This window comes from Watersipora subatra, chromosome 3 (assembly GCF_963576615.1).
Source record: "Watersipora subatra chromosome 3, tzWatSuba1.1, whole genome shotgun sequence".
In the NCBI taxonomy this organism is placed as follows: Eukaryota; Metazoa; Bryozoa; class Gymnolaemata; order Cheilostomatida; family Watersiporidae; genus Watersipora; species Watersipora subatra.
Window position 1 is genome coordinate 45535947 of NC_088710.1, and position 22788 is coordinate 45558734.

General features: G+C 36.1%; 1 protein-coding gene across 1 annotated transcript in view; it reads left to right on the forward strand.

The window, feature by feature from the left end:
- The first annotated feature begins 3835 nt into the window (after positions 1–3835).
- The window catches only part of LOC137390195 (germinal-center associated nuclear protein-like), a 31980-nt gene continuing 13027 nt past the window's right edge, over positions 3836–22788 (forward strand). The window contains exons 1-13 of the mRNA XM_068076486.1: positions 3836–4044; positions 4711–4891; positions 7460–7710; positions 8557–8766; positions 9020–9288; positions 10167–10392; positions 11081–11390; positions 12237–12301; positions 13029–13166; positions 14995–15179; positions 16734–16955; positions 20843–21105; positions 21937–22067. Of these exons, the coding sequence (XP_067932587.1) occupies positions 3955–4044; positions 4711–4891; positions 7460–7710; positions 8557–8766; positions 9020–9288; positions 10167–10392; positions 11081–11390; positions 12237–12301; positions 13029–13166; positions 14995–15179; positions 16734–16955; positions 20843–21105; positions 21937–22067 (2541 nt within the window). The 5' untranslated portion in view covers positions 3836–3954. The remainder of the gene's footprint in view (positions 4045–4710; positions 4892–7459; positions 7711–8556; positions 8767–9019; positions 9289–10166; positions 10393–11080; positions 11391–12236; positions 12302–13028; positions 13167–14994; positions 15180–16733; positions 16956–20842; positions 21106–21936; positions 22068–22788) is intronic.

Below are 22788 nucleotides of genomic sequence, written 5' to 3' on the forward strand. Positions count from 1 at the left end.
AAAATATTCCAATAAGGTATGAAGCAAGTTTCTTGATCATTCGTTTGGAGTTTCAATGTTTGTTCCCGGAAAACTTAACAGTTAGCTGTCCACAAAACGTAATTGTAGAAATACCATGCAACACCCTAGAAATTTACTTTCTTGGTAACAGTTTTGGTAATTGGGTTATTGCACAAATCCATCATTATGTAATATATATGTAAATGAGAAATTTTTATTTGTGTTATGACTCACAACTAGACTTACATAATGTACCCTCGTATGACTTACAGAGCTACACTTGAAGGTAATTTACAATAATATACATGTATATAGATATTATATTCAAGTATGATGTACCGTTTTATGTTTTTGGCTTACAGCCTTGCGATATTAGCCATGCCTTATGGCATATACATAGATATGACACAATGATATACGTACTTAGATATATCTATGTATATGACTTATGGCATATACATAGATATGACACAATGATATACGTACTTAGATATATCTGTGTATATGCCTTATGGCATTATACATAGATATGACGCGATGATATACGTACCGTACTTTTCGGACTATTAACCGCACCCTTATATAAGCCGCATCTGCTTTATTTTCAAAAATACGATAATAAAACAATACATAGGCCGCACCTTTGTATAGGCTGCAAAACTCAGGACAGTGCTTTTTAACACGGCAGCAACTTTCTTGTTTAAAACGGAGCAGTGCCTCAGGGCCTAACGGCACTGTTTCATATTAATCGGCGCTTTTTAACCTAGTGTCTAACGGAACAGTACCGTTAGGCATTGTTTCGTATTTTATTTCACCGCTAGAGGCGCACTAATCGGAAATTCGGGTTAATGTGCCCTAGCGGTCAAAGAAAAAGCCACAGGATAGCCGCACCCTTATACATGTATAAGCCGCATGGCTCAAATCAGAAAAAAGTAGCGGCTAATAGTCCGAAAAGGACGGTACTTAGATATATCTATGTATATACCTTATGGGGTTATACATAGATATGACACAGTGATATACGTACTTAGATATAGCTCATCACTCACTGTAACTCGAAATTACACTTATATACAACTCTCGTTTCTATTGCTGTGACTTGCGATCATTCTCAAATGATTTACGGTTTTCAATTTTTTATAGTCTGCTCAAGAGACAGAACCTGAAAAACCATTTTGAGAAGTTTGGTACAATCACTAAGCTGCTTACAAATGTTGAGAAAGGAATTGCTTGTGTAGAGTTTTCGACTCATGGAGAGGCTGCCAATGCTCGAAAGCTTGGCACAAACTACCATTCACATGAAATACTTATCTCATGGAAGAAGAGACTCTCTCGTTCCAGTTCATCTGGTAAACCATGTTCATATAATCACTTTACTAGTAGGGTGTTTTAAGTGAGATGCTGTTCACCCATATAAGTTTGTATTGCAAATGGTTTTGTTTTTCAACTCTTGCATCTTTAGAGACCTCCAATGCTCATAACTGCACTTGATTTACGTATAATAAAGAGCAAAGTTAGAGAGGTCATTGTTATTTACTGCATTCTTCTTTAGCGCAAATTCTTATTCCAATATTTGGTGTAAGCTCTGTTTGGAGTTCTCTATTCTATCTCACTAGACTCGTAGCGCTTTTCTTTGTGTCTTTAATTCACACTAAACTGCTTTCTTGGTCTCATAGATGGTACGAAATTGGAGAAAAGTTCCAATAGCATTACACGATCCGATCTCTTCAGTAAAGCAGTAAGTTCAGCAACTGGTGATAGAACGCCTAATAAAGTTAACCCTTATTCCTGGACCAGAGGTCGTGTATCGGGTAATAACTACGCTTCTACTCACCAAAAGAACTTTGGGCTAAGTTCCCGAAGTCAAATCCGCCCTCAGGAGAGTTCATCAAGCCGGCCAGTGAAGAGAGAAGCTTTAGACACGGGTCTCTACAGCGACCTTCCACCTCCTGATGATTGGAATGAGGACAGCATTAGCCAAAAATCTGACAAGGTGGATAATTGTACCAATGCATGTTGAAGCTTCTTCAAATACATTACTGGTGATACATTACTTTTGATATATGTACATTGTTAAGAGTATTGTTGTATTTTGGTACAGGCAGTCCTCTTCTATTGCTTTATGCTATAGAGATGGGTTCACATTAACTTTTCGTGTTCTTTTAGTCAAGTGTAGCTATGGTGCTTGTTCTACATCAATAAGTTTCTATCGACTTTATGTTGCTCTATTGTTATATTATATTGCTCTATTGTTGTATTATATTGCTCTATTGTTGTATTATATTGCTCTATTGTTGTATTATATTGCTCTATTGTTGTATTATATTGCTCTATTGTTGTATTATATTGCTCTATTGCTATATTATATTGCTCTATTGCCATATTATATTGCTCTATTGCTATATTATATTGCTCTATTGCTATATTATATTGCTCTATTGTTGTATTATATTGCTCTATTGCTATATTATATTGCTCTATTGTTGTATTATATTGCTCTATTGCTGTATTATATTGCTCTATTGTTGTATTATATTGCTCTATTGCTGTATTATATTGCTCTATTGCTATATTATATTGCTCTATTGCTATATTATATTGCTCTATTGCTATATTATATTGCTCTATTGCCATATTATATTGCTCTATTGTTGTATTATATTGCTCTATTGCTATATTATATTGCTCTATTGCTATATTATATTGCTCTATTGCCATATTATATTGCTCTATTGTTGTATTATATCGCTCTATTGCTATATTATATTGCTCTATTGCTATATTATATCGCTCTATTGCTATATTATATTGCTCTATTGCTATATTATATTGCTCTATTGCTATATTATATTGCTCTATTGCTGTATTATATTGCTTTATTGCTATATTATATTGCTCTATTGCTATATTATATTGCTATATTATATTGCTCTATTGTTGTATTATATTGCTCTATTGCTATATTATATTGCTCTATTATATTGCTCTATTGTTGTATTATATTGCTCTATTGCTATATTATATTGCTCTATTGCCATATTAAATTGCTCTAAAACAATTAAAAGAAAGTTAATCTTTACAGGAAATGTCTTCTGATAAAAGGCATCCATTTGAGATGACCAGAAATTTCTTTTTTGATTTCTTTTGTTTGAACTTAGTTAAATTTCGTGTTGTTCCATTCATTGTTGTTCATTCACAGTTTTATGTTTAGCATTGTATTTTGTTCTGGTGATCTCCTACCTTGTATTTCATCACTCCAAAAACTTCTCAGATGATTTTATTTTTGGTGGAATTATGTTCATGTATTCTTTGATGTGTGAACGTTTAAAAAAAATAGTGGAAGGAATCTTTTGATCTTTATGTCCATAAGTAGTCATTAGAGTCTGTGAAAACTCTCATAATTGGTAAATAATTCAGCAGGGGTTGCTTCGGCTTTCGTTGTTATTTTCAACTATCAAACTGCGTAAATGACAACATGACAAACTTGAATTATCAAATGTTTTAGTGTCGATTCAATGTTATAAAATACAACAAAATTGGAACTCGCTGCTTCAATGTCTTTGGTTTCTATTCACTCATTTGTCTACGTTTTACAATGTGTTTTAGAATGCGAGGTTGGGGAACTTGCAAGCAAACAAACAGAGAGTACCCTTGAAAAATCCTTTCGGATCTCCTTTCAGCAAAAGAGCAGGTGTTAAAAAGGAGCCATTTTTTTCAACTGAACAAAGTCGTCTTATGAAACCTCACCCATTTGTAAAAAGGGAGAAAACTGGTACAAATGTTCAAGATACTGCTGCACAGCCTCCATCAACACAAAGTGGAGTTGGCACTAGTGGACAAGTGCTATTTGGAAAGCCACTCTCAAGCCACACTACCACAGCCAATAAGACATCCATTCAGGGTTCATCCGAAAGTTCTGCTCACAAAGGGACGGTAGTGTTGTTTGGAAAGAAAATGTGTGGAGGAAAGGTTCAGTCAAGACTTACTCAGCCAGAAGATGCTGGAGATTCAGAGGATGTTCCAACACTTTTCAGAAACCCATCGGTTCGTTTTTTCCTTTCAATTTTTACTAGGCATTTTCCATTCGTTTTGTCAAAATGAATGTGTAATGCAAAAAACTAACTTCAGTTAACATGCACAAATTGTTTATGGCCCCATTAATATTCCCTTGAGTCAGTTCCTTATGAACCGGCACTCTACTACTTTTGGTTTGCGGGTCACAGCTCATTCTATGAATGTTTAGCAGTTAAATTTGAATTCTAATGGATGCCTTAGATCATCGTGTATCATAAAACAAACTCGGCATTTGAATGTAGCCATAAGGGTGCATTGTAGTCAGTGTGTATGCAAAAGGAACATTCAAATCTGATGTATACAATGAAAATACACAGAATAAAAAACTAAAAACCCAAATTGGTTTTAGCTACGAGATGATGAAAACTGTTTCCCAATACCGGCATTTTATTACAAGGTGTCAAATCCACAATATTCTAGCCGTATAACCTAGGATTTCTGAAAATCCAAGTGTTTTTTTATAACTATGAATTGGTTAGACGTGAATATTGCAAGTTGAAGCATATCGTCTCAATTAGAGTCGGGTGAAGCATTCAGCTTTAGTTGCTCATATATTCGGTAATTCGTGATGTTTGTTTTCCATGATTCTATAACGCTCCTGATCGCAACAAAACGAAGTTTAGTATTAAATTATAGGGTCGAAGGTCAGTGTCTCCAAAGCGTTCCATCCTGAACAGACTTAGTCCTGTTCCAACTGCTAGGACTGCTCCTAACTCACCAAATCACCAAACCCCTGATTACGCAGAACGAAGAAGCCCGTCAGCTGTACCTTCTGCGCTCTTTCAACCACAAGAAGATATCGACGAGTCTAGCGCAGGTAGCTTATTGTTTATTTTTGTTGCCTTGCAGTAGCTTCATGCTGTGGATGCTCTTTGGTCTTGTTGAATTTTAGTCTGGTAGTTCTAGCCAAACTTGTTTCTACTGTTTTTACCTTTAATAGGCTATTACAAGTCTAGTTATATGTGCAGTTGGTCACTATTAGGTTATTAGGTCATTATGAGGTCACTCACTATTAGGTTATTATGTCACCATTAGGTTATTAGGTCATTATTAGGTTGTTAGGTCATTATTAGGTTATTAGGTCGTTATTAGGTCATTATTAGGTTGTTAGCTCATTATTAGGTTATTAGGTCACTATTAGGTTATTAGGTCACTGTTAGTTTAGTAGGTCACTGTTAGTTTAGTAGGTCACTATTAGGTTATTAGGTCACTATTAGGTTATTAGGTCACTGTTAGGTTATTAGGTCACTATTACGTTGTGTATCATTAAAATTGTTAATGACATCATTCGCATATTTTGTCACTTTACAAAGAAAATACTTCACGAATATTTTAGTAGCCTCAAAAAAGTGAGCAGCTATCCGTGACAAGTCATTGCTTGAATAATATCAGCTGAGAGGAAATCACAGGTCGGGGTAGATTTGTTAGCACTGCAATAGCTACTTGCATTTCATTTTCAACCACAATCAAAATGTAATAAATTTTTTTGTGCGGCGCCAGGTATGTGTTCATATTCTATGCAGTGTCAGATTATATGCATACAAAATTCTGCCACATTTTATTTACACCCTTCACAATTTCTTTAAAAGATTTTCCGCTAAACGAAAGAATTTTACTATAGACTTGAATAGACACCAAATTTTTATCGCTGAATTGTCAAATCAGGAGTATTGTGTTATTTAAGAAGTGGTGTTGTTTCATTTGCATCAGATTGATTTATACATGTACAAGGTAAGTCCCTCGTTCGATAAACTTTGCTTTTAGATTGGCTAATATGGAATAAATACATTACAGACAGTTGATTCCAAAAATGTTTAACCATGTCTGCAATATACATGTACATACATGTTTACAAACTAAACCTCTTAAAGGTTGACTTGCAACAAAATTCACATTACAGTTATTTGATATAAAAAGATTCACCTTGTCTTACTCTGTTGTGTTGTAGGTGCCAAATATGTGGGAATGTGATTACAAGCTCTTAAAAGCTAAAAACGAACAGTTAATCGCAGCCACACGAGACTGCCGTAGTTTGGATTCTCTTTCCAAAACGGCTCAAATGTGACGTAGTTGTGGGAGATGGTTTCTGTTTACACTTTCTTGCAACCTTATTCATCGAAATATTTTCACAAATATACTTCACGCATTCAATAAAACCATGTCTATTGTTCTTACGCGTCTATTTTATCATCATTGTATTGCTGTCACTTTTAGCAGTGATATCTTATAACTTACCGTAAAAATTCGTTTAATTTTTTATCCTTAGTTTGAAAGAGTACATATCATTGTCTGATAATCATGACGAGCCTGTTGGTTACCTGTGATAATCGAAAAGTGCTGCAAAAATTATTTGCAAAGTATTGGGTCACATGATCAGATTACGACTTACCAATTAGACCAAACCGAAACAAAACTGGAAAGTAGTGAGCATCTATATTTGATACGGGGTCTTCGGTAAAACCCGAAGTGTTTGTCATAAACTAGTGTTACGATAAGTTTTATATTGAGCTTTTTATTTGCCTTTTTATTCACGTGAGAACATCACATGACAAGACAATAAATAAATTTCATGACTACGTCAGAGAAATAAAGAGATTCCAATCTACGGTGGCTTTTCATTTTTGAGCTTTTAAGAGTTTGTAATCACATTTCCAATTATTTGGCACCTACAACGCAACAGAGTAAAACATGGTGAATCTTTTGATACCAAATAACTGTAATGTGAATTTTGTTGCAAGTCAATCTTTAAGGTAGATTTTAGACACTTTTTGAGTTAATACACATCTGGGCTAACAATCATCTTGTTTCAATTTCTATTTTATTTTTATCGAAAACCTATTTTTACTTATTACTTGAAAATCAGTTGTGCTTGTTATATTCTTTGCAGAATTGCTAATATTTTTGAAAAGATGCCATTTCAGTCGTACATTTTGGTTTGCATAGCATTTAACTGTATTTCATTAATTTTCCCACACTATTTTATCAGCTTTAGTTGATTTCATTCCAAATTGTTGCAATCGCAAACAATAGGAACAAGAGTTACCAAAATAAAACCAAGTTGGTTCTAGTAGGAGATAACCTAAATTATAGTAGCAAGTGATTATAGATCAACGGCTCAAATTTTGGAGCTCCTGGTATGGACGGATACCAAACTGTTCAAGATTAGAACAAGCCTGCCCTTTGCATCCATAATAATTTAGCTAGTGCGGAAATTTGTCATTTTTACACAACCTTAAAAAATTATTTTACAACATGGTCAAAATTCTCTTCTCCCATCAACCATAATTCAAATAAACTGCTTAATGCTTTACTGTCGTCATCAATTCACCTCATTCTTGGATACAGTTCAGTTTAGCTACTTTCAGTTGGCAATTCATCTTACTAGGGCTAGAATGGATTATGCCACCATCACTGGCAGCATTAGGACAGACAGCAGCAATCAGCTGTAGTGAGCGGTATGCGCTGCTGGATAAGAGAGAAAAGCTGATGCGAATCGGAATTAACAAGGAGAGTGACATTTCGAAGGCAAGGGCCACCAAAGGTTGTTGCCCTGACATGTGTCCTGAGCGAGAGAGGTACATGAGAGAGGAACAACGCCGAGTCCATATCTACGAGATGCTCCCAAATACAGATTCGGTTAGTAATTAGCATATAATATCAGCTGTTCGTTTGGTTTGTAGCTAGTCGTGAAGGTATATTGTCTTAGGGTCTGTTAAGTCTAGTTTATGTTTTAGCGACTGCGAGGTTGTTGTTTGTATCTCATTCACATCTGGGGTCTTTGAAGCTTGAAAGACAAATGACCAGGCCAAGCTTTCTCATTTGTATCATTCATCTTCTACTTGTTCTGTTACCGATGTGAACGAGGCTCTATGGAGTCTGGCCATTTGTGTGCCATTTCTCAAGACAGGAAACTTTCAGAATTTTGTAAAAGCTCGCCTATAATCCAACTCCTCAAAGACCGTGTTAGGCTGACAATAACAGACTGTATAAATGCGTTGTGTTGATTTAGTATCATCAAGACATTTGTTTAGTAAACAGTACCTTTGATAAGTGAGGTATGAAGAGAACCAAATGGTATATAGTGGTAACATATGCACTTCTCATAGCAATGCTATCTGTTTCTCTTGTGGTTTTCACTGTTTTTAGTTTGAAAAGACATAGCGTAGGAATTTCATTTTTCTAAAACTTTAGATATGGTTGAGTTTGTCTCAATTTTATGACTATTAATGAAGATTGGAATGAAGATGAAAGATGAAGTAAAATTGAACCACTTCGACTATGAAAGGGATTGTATGAATAAAAGACCAATCACCTTGTTAAAGTCAGATTTAAACCCGAAATAGCGGTGATTTTATTTAAGGTGCTGTTAAATTTTTGTTGAAATTAAATTTCAGTTTGTCAGAATTGACGTCATAATGAAGGAAACCTGCTGTTGTATACACTGTGTTCCATACTTGTTTTACGCTTCTGGTCTATTCTCAGCACCCGCAGATTAATCACAGGATCGCAGTCAAGGACTACAGCCGGTCATCGGCTGACCAGGAGGAGCCGCTTCCACTCGAGCTGAGGCCTACTCATGTTCTTACAAGGACTATGGAGTACCTTTGTAACAATATCATGGATATTGGTCGGGACGGTTCATGGGCTGACTGGTATGACTTTCTCTGGAGCAGAACTCGGGCTATCAGAAAGGTAAGTAATGGTCTGATCCAAAGATGACTATGCGTGGCTGCGTAGGATGAACACATGAGATGTCACTATGAGCTCATATTAAGAAAATAGTTGTTTTTTCTGTTTTAATTATGTATTGCGGTGGTGGTAATAATTGTATGCATCTGCCTGGTTATTCAATCATAATGTTTTTTGTTAATTTGCGTTTTTTATGAATATGGTGGGTAGTTAATAATTGTCAGCATAACAATATGTGGGAAATTGTGTTCTGCAGGATATCACCCAGCAGCATCTTTGCAGTCCAGAGGCAGCGGGTCTTGTCGAGAGATGTGTTCGTTTTCACATCTACTGCAGCGCTCGTCTCGTCGAAGAAAACTCCATGACATTTGACCCAAAGATTAATAATGACAATTTAACAAAATGTCTGCAGACGTTAAAAGAAATGTACACAGACATGCTGAAAAGAGGTGTGGTCTGTGAGAGTGAGGCGGAGTTCCGGGCCTACTTTGTACTTATGAACCTGAATGAAGGAGACACTTTGAGGTAATAAGCTGTATTGTTATCGCTAGAGTTCATCCGTTTGAACTCAGTATATGCGTTTATGATACTGTGTGCCGTGTGAGACAACTACTACTACTGTAGAAGTTGCCCATCATGCGAAGTTCAGAAGGTCATTTGTTATATTGTATTTAAAACTACATGCCAATCTAAGGCAGGCCTCTCAAGAAAATCAAGTGAACCATTTAACAAACTTTCCTTTCATATCAGTAAAAGCAGTTTAAAGAATTATTTCAGCAAGATTAATAATCTGAAGTAGAGAGCTTCAAGTTTGCAGTATATATGAGACTTATATCTTTATTTCCTCATAAAACCTAGGCTAAAACCATCTTAAGGATGTTTGCTAAATGTAACAGACTCTTAACAACAGGTCTTCATATTCTATAAACTTTAATTAGAACGTTGAGTCCATAATTATAGGTGCAAAAACTATCTACAATATTTCAGTTCATATTCTTTTGTGTATTTTAAAGTTTATTGTTTTTGTTATAACCTGTAAGTTATTTTTATGGGTTGATTACTTTATGTGATACAAATAAATATATTTTTTTGTTTGTGTCTGTGGTAGGCCAGCTGTACAAGTCAGTCGAATAGCATATAACAGTGCTATTGCAGAATACTCTCGCCATATGTAGATTATAGCGTCTCGTTATTGACTGACCCTTACCATGTTTCTGTATAGCTCAAATAGGCTTCAATTTGGATTTATCATCTTTCACTTTTTGCCAGCAACCCTCCTAGCCCCAGCCTGAACAATAAATATACCTTAATTCTACCAAAAAATCCGGTTGTTATTCTACTAAGCATTGTTTTTGCATAAGTATATCAATTGTGTACCAAGATATTTCCTTCTTTTGTTACAGAGAAGTACAGCAGTTGCGAGCGGAGGTGCGCAACTCTCAACAGATTGAGTTCGCTCTATCAGCTTATGCAGCTCTGAGCGAGAAGAACTATGTGAAGTTTTTTAAACTCATAGAGTTGACAACATTTCTCAATGCATGCATATTACACCGATACTTCAATCAGATTAGATCTGATGCACTCAAGGTCATACTCAAGGCCTACGGCGCACCTAAAGGTCATGCCTCGGTGTGTATATTCATACTAGTTCCATGTTTCCTTTCCGTATCTGCTCAAACGATAAATATTTATAAAAACGAATATACACAGCATTGGTAAATTTATAGTTAATGTTTGATACAATAGATTGTGTGCTTGATCATTTTCTTTTCAAACATTAATATAATTGAAATTATTTTTCAAGTTATTTTTCCTATTTATACTAATGCTTTGAAGGTTCTATTCAGCAAGGTATGATGTACACACCAGCTCATCTTGCTTCAGTATTTGTCATAGTGGTGTGCGCAATAAACTACTCATTTGTCAGAAAACTAAAGTTCTCATTTACAACATTGTTGCATTGTGAATTTAGTCAATAGCCATAAATTATATATTAAATTAAGCCTCATTTTGTATTGATTCCAAATGTATAAACCAAACAGCTGTGAAATTATATTTTGGAATGATTATGTAGGCTAAATTCTGAACATTTCATTTTTAAAGGTTAAAGACAACAATTTGCACAGATATGATCACATTACATACATTTATATTTGCTTATTATAAGTCATATACATGTATGAGTGACAAAGTAGTGAGTGGGAATGTTAGTTGTTCAGTTAAGAACTCCAGTTTATTTCGCAGATTGTCATATAATTTATTTTGCGTACACATTCCTTTGGCCTGCTCTGCTTGATTACTCAGCATGTTTTTGAAGCTGCCATGCAGAAGACTGTTCAGCATGCTGCACTTTGAGGATGAGGCCGAAGGTCTTGCATTTCTCCAACACTTCGGAATTTCTCGAGATAGTTCAATGGCGCTCAGCAGAGAGAGTTTTATAGAACCAGAGTCGGCACTCCCATTCAGGCGATCTCCTCGATTAGTTGAGAGAAAGTTGACGACTTCGCTTGGTGAGGCTGTCTATGGTGAAGCACTTCCTGCCAAATCACTTATTGAACCGACGAGCAGCTTTGATGAAAAAGGCTACTTCATCGGGATCATCAAGCCTCCAAAGGCTGACCCAGGCGGTTTGTTGATTTCTATTTTATGCTAACGTATGATTTGAATAAAAAAAAGGTTAAACGGATGCGTAGTCTGTAGTCTGCTTCATGATTCTTAGTAACTCTATGTAACTCTTAGTAACTCTATGTGACATGTCCATGAATGTATCTGCTTGTAAATCTGTGATGGTGAAGACTCGAATGGTACCTAATATTATTATATATCTCAGCAGATTATTACAAATCTTCAACTTAATGGATATTAATATTCTATTGTACAATGAAGCTCTATACAACTCACTTGACTGTTTCATATTAATATTCTATTGTACAATAAAACTCTCTACAACTCACTTGACTGTTTCATATTAATATTCTATTGTACAATAAAACTCTCTACAACCCACTTGACTGTTTCATATTAATATTTTAGTGTACAATGAAACTCTCTACAACTCACTTGACTGTTTCATATTAATATTCTATTGTACAATGAAACTCTCTACAACTCACTTGACTGTTTCATATTAATATTCTATTGTACAATAAAACTCTCTACAACTCACTTGACTGTTTCATATTAATATTCTATTGTACAATAAAACTCTCTACAACTCACTTGACTGTTTCATATTAATATTCTATTGTACAATAAAACTCTCTACAACCCACTTGACTGTTTCATATTAATATTTTAGTGTACAATGAAACTCTCTACAACTCACTTGACTGTTTCATATTAATATTCTATTGTACAATGAAACTCTCTACAACTCACTTGACTGTTTCATTTAGTAAACGTAGCAGCTGGAATATCATCAGTTGTCTTTATTAAGATTATTAGAAGACTTTTATTGGTTGATCTCTTTCTAGAGACATCAGAGTTGGCAAAAGAACGACACCTTCTGCATCTGCCACCTCCTGAACAGATTCCCCGGGTATACAGTTTATAGTTGTTAATTGTTTTCCAAAAAGTTCTGATGGCAAAAATACTGTTATAGCAGCAGTTGATCCTTCAAACATACTGTTCCAGATGGTTTCATAACTTTTCTAAGTTTTTTAAACTTTAAATCTTATAGTATTCCATGCTTCTTGTGAATGTAGGGTTACTGCGTTTCTATGAGCCGGTTTTATTCTATATTTGCTTCCGTTTCTGTGAAATATTCATTTACCTCAGTTATGCCGTTTTGTGGCTTCCTATTGCTACACAGTGTCACATTATGCTTGAGTGTCATCATGGCCACATAGTGTCACCCGTGTGTAGGTGAGTATCGTGTGTGTGAGTGTCATATCATGTGTGAGGCCTTTCATGGCTGTGTGAAATATCACATGCGGTGGGAGATCTGCGAAGATCATGGTGGCACATTGCAATTTTACCAATTCAATGCCAACTTTGTGTTGGATGTCACTAAAAGCCTGTATTATATAACTGTATAATAGCCTTAGTAATTGTGATAAAGTTTGTCGTGGCAAACAAAGCTTTCCACACTAGGATGAGCTGTCAAAAGTATTTCTTCAGATTTAATAACCTTCAGGAAAAAGTTTTCGAAAAGATTCAGTGTTCTCATTGTTTTTATCATTTAAAAATCTATAATCTTTAAAAACATGGTTCATAGAACTGTGCGAGTGTGATTGAGGTGTTTAAAGGAGTCTTCCATTTCAAAGGTGGTGAAAGACTGTACTAAACTGGTAATAAACGAGGAGTTGGATAAAGAGGTGCTTATCATAGTTAAAGAGAGCATAGAGGAGGAGCGACAGTCATTTGAGGACTCCAAAATTCAGCTGCAACTGATAATCTTGGAGGTAATCAAGTGTTGTCTGTCATTTATTGTTATGGAGTTGGATTTAATCCGCTGGATTAGATTATGACTACTACCAACCATTCCTTTGCGCCACGACCTGCTATAGTCCTACAAAACATTGGTGCTATTTGAACAGCCGAGGTATGTTTTACTGAGTGGCTCTCATCATCCAGTACCCTTACCACACATATGTAAGGAGATATATTTTTACAGGTGCTTAACACAAACATAGTTAAACTGAAAAATTGGTGCGTGTTGATATAAGTTTATTCTGAAAATGAATAATGTAAATCATTAGTTGCTAATTTATGTAGTTGTCAACATGATTGTCCATTTTCAATTACTGTTTCCATACAGCGATAGTGTCACACCTGAGTGCGCTGACATACCTAGGTTCACTGACATACCTGGGTGCACTGTCATACCTGGGTGCACTGACATACCTGGGTGCACTGACACACCTGAGTGCACTGACATACTTGGGTGCACTGACATACCTGGGTACACTGCCATACCTGGGTTCACTGACATACTTGGCTGCACTGACATACCTGGGTGCACTGACATACCTGGGTTCACTGACATACCTGGATGCACTGTCATACCTGGGTGCACTGACATACCTGGGTGCACTGACATACCTGGGTGCACTGACATACCTGAGTGCATTGACATACCTGGGTGCATTGACATACCTGGGTGTACTGACATACCTGGGTGCACTGACACACCTGGGTGCACTGAGACACCTGGGTGCACTGACATACCAGGGTGCACCAGTGTCGAAGAGCCACACTGTGCCAATAATTAGATCATGTTTTCATGGGGCGCTTAGTTAGCGATAGTTGCGATGCCTTATGTCAAGTTTGTCTCTTTAAGAGGTCCGTCAGGTAATCAAGGAGAGTGTTTAGATGTCGGGGTTGGTCCGTATAGACTTTTATTCTGCCATTTTCAGTTTCAAGTATAAACTGATTAGACCGTTTCAACAACAAAAATTCTGCATATGAAGCAACAGGAAAGCAAAACCTATGAAAACGCACAAATGCGACACCGTTGGTTGATAAGGTCGTTTCCATGGCACAAAGAGGGTGCATCGCACGGTTGTTTTTTTCCCAAACAGCAACAATGAGTCATGACAGAATGAGAGTAACGTTGCTGTTTCCATGATGGCGTTGCAGCGCTATAGGGGGTGTGTCACTACGTTGTCGCTGTATGAAAACTTAATTTTAAACAAGTGCATAGCAATTCAGATGTATTGACATACACTTTGTCATTTGTTTTTTTGTTTTTTCATATGCACTTGCTTGTAAAACATCAATCGTTTGTCTGGCGAACTAACATATGTGTGCTGTAAAGCTTGCTCGCTGTGATCTAGCTTTTGGCATCTGTTAGACATAAATATTGCCTACTCGGTTTCATTTCCTCATAGGTACATACTAGCGGAATGCCCAGCGTTGCGCAGGTATTAAACATCAGCTTATAAAAATGTGATAGGTAATGTAGTTGCCTGCCACTTGCCATTAGCCTGGTATATTGCCAATGGCTAATTTGAGTAAGTTAGTACTTTGAGTACTTACTAATAAGAGCTGTGAGAGCAAGCAGAAAGTGACCTTGCGTCGTATGCAGAGCGGTATGCGGTATTGAATCCAACAATCCCGCGTAGCTTAATTGGTTTGGTAAGATATGTGCCTGGCGAACGGGAGGTTCCGAGATTAAATCTTCTGCGATACGGATTCTTCATTCCAAGATATTAATAGCTATAGCTGGACAAACTGAACTACACACACAAACTTTTGAGATTTATATATATGTATATAGATTGTCTTTAGGTTGTGGCGGCACTGAGTAAAGAAGTCGCACTGGAAGCGCTCACTGAAGCCAGGAATGAGAAGTCAGCACAAGAGGAGGCAGAGAGGCAGTGGTTGACTATGAAGTTGTGTAGAGAATATATTAAGGATCTAATAGAGAGGGTGCAGGAAGACGAGTGCCGGGCTGTGGCAACGGAGGTCTACAGGTTCGAGTCTGCAACTCTTACTGTCTGTTAGTTGTGAGAGTGTTTGCAGTTAATTGATTATGTATTGATATACAGATAGGCTTGCACATCTCTTTAAGAAACTGGATGCACATAAGATTTCTAAGGAATTTTCATACTCATTACTAACTGTTTTAGATAATATTGGGGTTTGATAATTTGTTGTATATCTCTGTGGTAAGTTAATTGAGTAAATTGCTTTGTAAAACGCAATTCTTTTAATGAAAGTAACATAATTATGTATCAGTATTGGAGAGCTCAGTGCTAAATGTGTGTCAGTCACATTCTGAAAAATGAGTTACAAAATTTGAATGTTATTTTAGACATGGCCAAATTGAGGTTCTACACAGACCTATGTTAGAATTTTTTAAGTCAATGAAGTGCTTTTAGCACGAAAATGTTGGAAAGTTTTGTTGATTTTGTATAAAATGTGTACATTTTATAGCTTAAAATTTTTTACGATTAGGATTTGGGCACTTTCAGCTTTTTAGTTATAAAATAATCTCGGACAGGTGCCTCTTTCTATTGGCTGTTTTATTTGAATACCTTAACAGTCTTTCTCTGTGTGCATTCTATTGAAGTTAAATTCTAAGTTTTGTAAGGTACATGTTTAACCTTAAATTTTATTAAAGATGTTATTTAACATCTTTTAATGTACTGGAAGTTAGTGGTTCTCTAGCGCACTTTATGCAGTGGTATTGCCTAGTTTAAACTTTGCTATTAGATATTAGTATCAGATGCTTTAGTACGTTCTTATACCAACCCTCTCACCTTTTTGACCAAATCTTCAAAAAAATATAGGCGGTTTTATGATTTTTTTACTAAGTATTTCAGTTGTACTATTGAGAAGTGTTATGTATCCAGGCTAGTTATTGCCTTTCTGTTACAAACATGCCGGCTATCGCCAGCATGTTTGTAACAGAAAGGCATTAACTAGCCTGTTAGTTAGTTACTAGCATGCCGAAACTAACATAGTATTGTAAAGGAATCCGCAGCATCTCGTAACTACCCCACAAGGAACCACACTACCTCGAATATATAAGGCAATTGTATATTTCTCAAATATATATACAGTCGAGAAAGCGTACCAATACAAATGAACTGCATCAAATGAGTATTCCACATGCTCTGCTCTGCTTGGTTCATCTAGGCTCCTTTTATACTACGCGTGTCGATAGGCTCCGCCCTCTACCAGAAGACCGATTCGGTAACAAGTCGGTCTTTCCAGAGCCAGCTCAGTAGCAGGTCAGTTGTTCATCTGCCGGCTCAATCACAGGTCAATCTTTTCAGCTGTCATACCGGCCAACAGCCGGTTGGCTATACTTCTGCCTGGGTCAAGGGCTGGCTCGGTCTTTCCCTGGCTCATCTCTGAAAGGCTTATCCAAATCTCTAGCAGCTCGGAGGGGTCGAGTCGGCATCCCGGCCTCAGTATCGCGGGCTGGTCGTACTGGCTCTCCTTGGCCTGGCTATCGCCTGCCATACAGTATTTTTAACGGCAGTTTGATGTTCTATAAGTGAACTGTTTGTCTCTGATAGGGAAGCGCAACAGGAAGCTTTGGAGCGACAGCGAACTAAATGTGCTAACGCTGTCGGAAAACAACTGATGTACACTCATGTTGTCTCATTAGTGGAGGAGATAGCTAAGGAGGTCTATAAGTCGGATGTAATAGATCGGCAGGCTGCTCTTGATACAGCTGAGAGGGACACACAGACGATTCTGAGCAGGAGGTGGTTTGAACAGTGGTCGGCTGTGTATAGGTAGGTTTTTAATCGATTTGAGTTTTACTACAGTTATCCTCCAATTTATTTATCATTACAGGTTAATATGTTTTCATTTTACCGTATATACTCATGGATAAGTCGAATTTCTGGGTGGCAATTTTGAGGTGAATTACAATTCTCTGTGATTACACGTTTCTGTGGTTACACTTTTCTGTGGTTACACTTTCCTGTGGTTACACTTCTCTGTGATTACACTTCTCTGTGATTACATTTGTCTGTGATTACACTTCTGTGTGATTACATTTGTCTGTGGTTACACTTCTCTGTGGTTACACTTCTCTATGGTTACATTTTCTTGTGGTTACACTTTAAATATGGCGGTCGGTAGGCTGTATACGTCAGAATAACGAAGACGCCGATATGCTATTCGCCAAAATCTCTCCCACAGTGTCTGAAAAAGAAATGGTGCTCGCCTAAGTTGTCGTGAAAACGAAACCGAAAACAGGTAACAAAGATTAAAGACAATAATAAAATAAACAGGTAACAAAGATTAAAGACAATGATAAAATAAACAGGTAACAAAGATTAAAGACAATGATAAAATAAACAGGTAACAAAGATTAAAGACAATGATAAAATAAACAGGTAACAAAGATTAAAGACAATGATAAAATAAACAGGTAACAAAGATTAAAGACAATGATAAAATAAACAGGTAACAAAGATTAAAGACAATGATAAAATAAACAGGTAACAAAGATTAAAGACAATGATAAAATAAACAGGTAACAAAGATTAAAGACAATGATAAAATAAACAGGTAACAAAGATTAAAGACAATGATAAAATAAACAGGTAACAAAGATTAAAGACAATGATAAAATAAACAGGTAACAAAGATTAAAGACAATAATAAAATAAACAGGTAACAAAGATTAAAGACAATGATAAAATAAACAAGTAACAAAGATTAAAGACAATGATAAAATAAACAGGTAACAAAGATTAAAGACTGATAAAATAAACAGGTAACAAAGATTAAAGACAATGATAAAATAAACAGGTAACAAAGATTAAAGACAATGATAAAATAAACAGGTAACAAAGATTAAAGACAATGATAAAATAAACAGGTAACAAAGATTAAAGACAATGATAAAATAAACAGGTAACAAAGATTAAAGACAATGATAAAATAAACAGGTAACAAAGATTAAAGACAATGATAAAATAAACAGGTAACAAAGATTAAAGACAATAATAAAATAAACAGGTAACAAAGATTAAAGACAATGATAAAATAAACAGGTAACAAAGATTAAAGACATTGATAAAATAAACAGGTAACAAAGATTAAAGACAATGATAAAATAAACAGGTAACAAAGATTAAAGACAATGATAAAATAAACAGGTAACAAAGATTAAAGACAATGATAAAATAAACAGGTAACAAAGATTAAAGACAATGATAAAATAAACAGGTAACAAAGATTAAAGACAATGATAAAATAAACAGGTAACAAAGATTAAAGACAATGATAAAATAAAAGTTGAGTAAAATACATTAAAACTTAGTTTTAAGTTTAGTAAGCTAAATTCATTGAAGTTAAATTCAAAGTTTATGCTATAGTCTGTCTCAAATGTAAGAGCTCCATGCGGTATGTACTGTACATAGTAATGTTACATTTTATTGCAGATCATAACCACTAAATACACTAAAGTTACTGTAGGTAACTATAGTTACTAAGGTTAACATACCATTTTGTTACTCATTTCTAATATCCACAGTATGTATGTAAATATATAGATAAGTATATGTACAATTATTGTGAAATGCTAGTGCGTGGCTGAGTGATGCAGTTGTTAGAGTGTCTGTCTACCAAGCTGAGTGTCACGCGTTTGAATCCTGTAGCATCAAATCTGGTGCAGTAATTTTTCTCCAGCCCACCTGGTTCCAAATTTCATGTAATATTTTTAAACTTGTAATTTACTAATCGGGTTATATCTACCTATGAAACCTATAATCTCTCTATCATGTTTTATCTGTTAATAGCGGTTTTCGCTATATCGTCATATGTCGGTGTTAATCACACTACACTTTGGCGATTGTCTGTGATAACAATATTCACGCTATCACAAACCCATCCGCGTTTACATCAGCGAAATTTCCACGACATAGCATTCTCATTATGCAGTGCGGTTAGGGAAGCGACGAAATACTAGTCCCGCAGCAACTGTCATAAAAGTAAATATGATCAATCAATCCATAACTGCCGATCACCGTCGCCAAAGTGGTACGCATTGCTCGTCGATGCTTGATGAACTATTGGGAAAGTTTGACAGCTCCAAAGTTTCTCGACGTATTCCTGTTGCCTCGACGGCGCCTTCAGTTTACGGTACGCATAATCGACGATCAATCACTGAGAGGACAACTCCGACATACAGTCACATAATGTGAGTCAGCCTTTGCCGTTACATTTTCACACTTGCTGTCCCTTTGCTATAAGAAGTAGAAAGGTGAGGTTAGGTGCTACTCCTTCGTTCGTAATTTGTTACTTTACTACCATAGTGAGGAGGTTCGATTCTCATTTAATGTTTACCCACTGATGGAGTAGAGTTGATTAATCAATAATGGGATACTATTTTTAACATTTGGTTGACATCTCTGGGTGTCTTCTGTTGCTAAATTAGTCTGTAATCAGCAGCAAGTCAGTGTTGTTTAGGCTATCCGTATAATCTCTGCATTGCTTTTATGAAGGCTCTTAAAATCATCGCAGAGATTATACGGATTTTTCTACATTGCATTGTCATTGGGGTGCCCTTTGTGCTCGGGATTAGCTTTATAAATGTCTTTCAAGACTACGTTTTGCAGTTCAATCCTATTTTGTTATTATTTGATTTCTCTGGTGATTGAATTTATTTCTTTTATATATATATACTACTGAATGCCCAACGTTGCACAAGTAGTAAAAAAACAGCTTATAATCAGTGGCAGATAGTATTGTTACTATTGGCTATGTTTACTAATTAGATAATGCAAAATTGGCAAATGAGCTGATTTGAGTAACTTAAGCTAGTAACTTAAGCTTGCTTATATTACTAAACTTACCGTAACAAGACCTGTGAGCCATGAAGCTGGCTCGTATGACTGTAAGCATCACACATTTTCAGTATGCGTATTTTACCTGATGTAATGAATATGTGCACAATTATTCCATTGTGTACATGGAATAATTGTGCCATGTGGCTTAGTGGGTTAGTTTGACTGTTTTCAGAACTGGAGGTTTCAAGTTGAAATCCAGTGCAAAGCAAATCTTTCATTCATAAAACTTTGTCGCTAAAGCTGGACACACAAATGAAAAACCAACCAATCGACAAACATTGATATGTAAATGTGTACATATGAATGTATATATGTGTTTGTGTTTGTATAGTATTTGGCAAAATTGTTTGGGGTATGATGTATTTTTCCCATTTTCGTCAGTAAAACTAGCACACCGCTGTCATCCAGAGATAATACGAGCATTCAGAGAGTCAAAGGGTCAGAGGGCGTGTTATTGATACTAAGTGTCATAAAAATATGGCTACTGCAAGTTGCTATATTGTAACTATATGTAGCATTGCATGGACAAAGGTGTTATATCTTAACTTCCTAATGAGGCCTGTTCTTCTGCGAACTGCAAGCAGGGCTGTCCTGCTGTAAGTCTCGAACTATCGAACAGTCCCTTTTGCTTTATGTTTGTACTTTTTGTTATTTTCTATGCTTCATCTATAAATTGTACACAATCAAGACATCACACTTTCACTCCCTGTTCAGTCGTAGCCTATGTTTAGGGATTTCAAATAATTACAACTTTTGTATTTTCAAATTTTTTTTCAAACATGACCTTTTATTATGTTGTATTTTGTTTCGGTGTTTAGAAAAAGAACCCATATCAAGAAAGCGATGATCACATTTCCAGGCGCTCCGCCAATTTTGCCGTTGAAACGCTCAAAAGACTTCAAGTTGATGCGCAACACACTTCAGATAAACAAGCGCTCCAGGTTAGCACTACTGCCACCGCAAAGCTTGAGCGATGAGTTGGAGTTGTCAGTCCATCAGAGGCACCTCACTCTCATGGTCTCTAATGCTCCACTCAACATGTCTCGAGTGCTCACCACGGCTCTGGATGGGGATACTAATGGTGAGAATCACAGCTTTCTCTTTGTAACAGGAATAGCTGACTGTTCTTAAAAATTATTTTCACCGAATTCATTTGTGATATTCAGGGATTGCTTATAGATCAAAGGGTAGATTCCAGACTTTTAGAGCTGCAATGTTATGGGTTTAATCGCATGACCTTATATCTTTGTGAAATTGAGCTCTTCACATCTAGTTCCTCCTGTTCATACTAAGATAAGGTTTTAAGGTTCATTATCTAAATCAATTGACTTTTAAGTCAGAGAATGCCCTAACCTAGTACGGTCGTAATTCAGACTTCATCTGAATATTCGTACTTGTGATTAACTGGGTTTGTTGTGAGAAGTGAGTATGAAAGAGATTCATGTATATACATGTACGTATATGTATGTAGTTTACTGTATTTTAGTTTTTTTAATGTTTTCTTTAATTGACTTTCTTTTATTGTTTATTTTCTCTCAACATTTTTAACCGAGAAGTACTGAAACCATGAAAGGTGAGCCTCGAAGTAGCGATGAATTACTGTACAGAGATGTTAGAAGCAGTCAGTCATGTCTTGTTAGCTCAAGGAAAGTATGAACTGGTGTGTTAACATATGCCAACTCTAGCAGGAGTTGTCTGTACATGACTAGAAAGGCAAATATTAATATTTCTATCGCTAGCAAGCTGCTATCTCTAGCATTATCTATGTTTATTTTTCATCTTATAATACTGGTTTCTAGTAGAGTTTAGTTCATACCTGTATTTATAACTCATAATTATGGTATTACTGAGTTAGATTGAGACGGTCAGGCGCTACTATCATGCAGTGTCCATGTACTTTTTTGCTTGGTAGATTCTGACTTCATGAAGCTGTTATTACTACACCCTGAGGGGTCGACTGCTGAGGGAGAGCAACTCACAAATTGGCTCACAAACAAACTGTCTCGGGGATCAGTCTGTGAGGAAAGCCCTGCCACTGTGCATGTAAGAATTTACCTATATGATCTAATTTCAGGCTGCTGGAAGGTTAACGGAGTCGTCTTCTGGTTATCAACATTTAGAGAATTATTGGTGAATTATGGCAGACTCGTGTCCTCAATTTATTTATAGCCTGTGTTATTAGGAGTTTGTCCTGCGCTATCTCAGTGAGTTGTAACTTGCTTGGGCCCTTTCCAGAGTTTAACACACGGAGTGTTTTCACTTTTCAACTGGTTAGAATATATTTATCAGTGATATTACTATATATAAACTTACAAGAATAATTTATTTTACATCAACATTTAGCGAGGGAGATTGTTAAAGACCAATTCTAGGTTCGCTATTGCATAATCAAGACACACATTTTGGTTTGACATTTTGGAGTCGCCCAGTGTACTAAAGAACAAAAGGCAATCGTGTTAATTGTCGTAGAAGATGAAACTTAATCTTATGGTAAGGTACATCCTCAAACAGTACAAGGCCATGTAGTCGAGCAGTTGAATTGTACTCTTTGATAGACTGTATTGCTATTCTATGTGCTGAATTATGGCCATAATTCACCACATAGCAGAGCATCTTCTGAAATAGCAGGCTATAAAACAACAACCCAGTTGTTTTCTTTTTTTATTTTGAAATGCAAAACAAGTGAGCTGTCAAGTAATAAGATGCTGTTGACTGTTGACTTGACACACTCAGGAGAGTGCATTGGACCAAAATCATCCATATG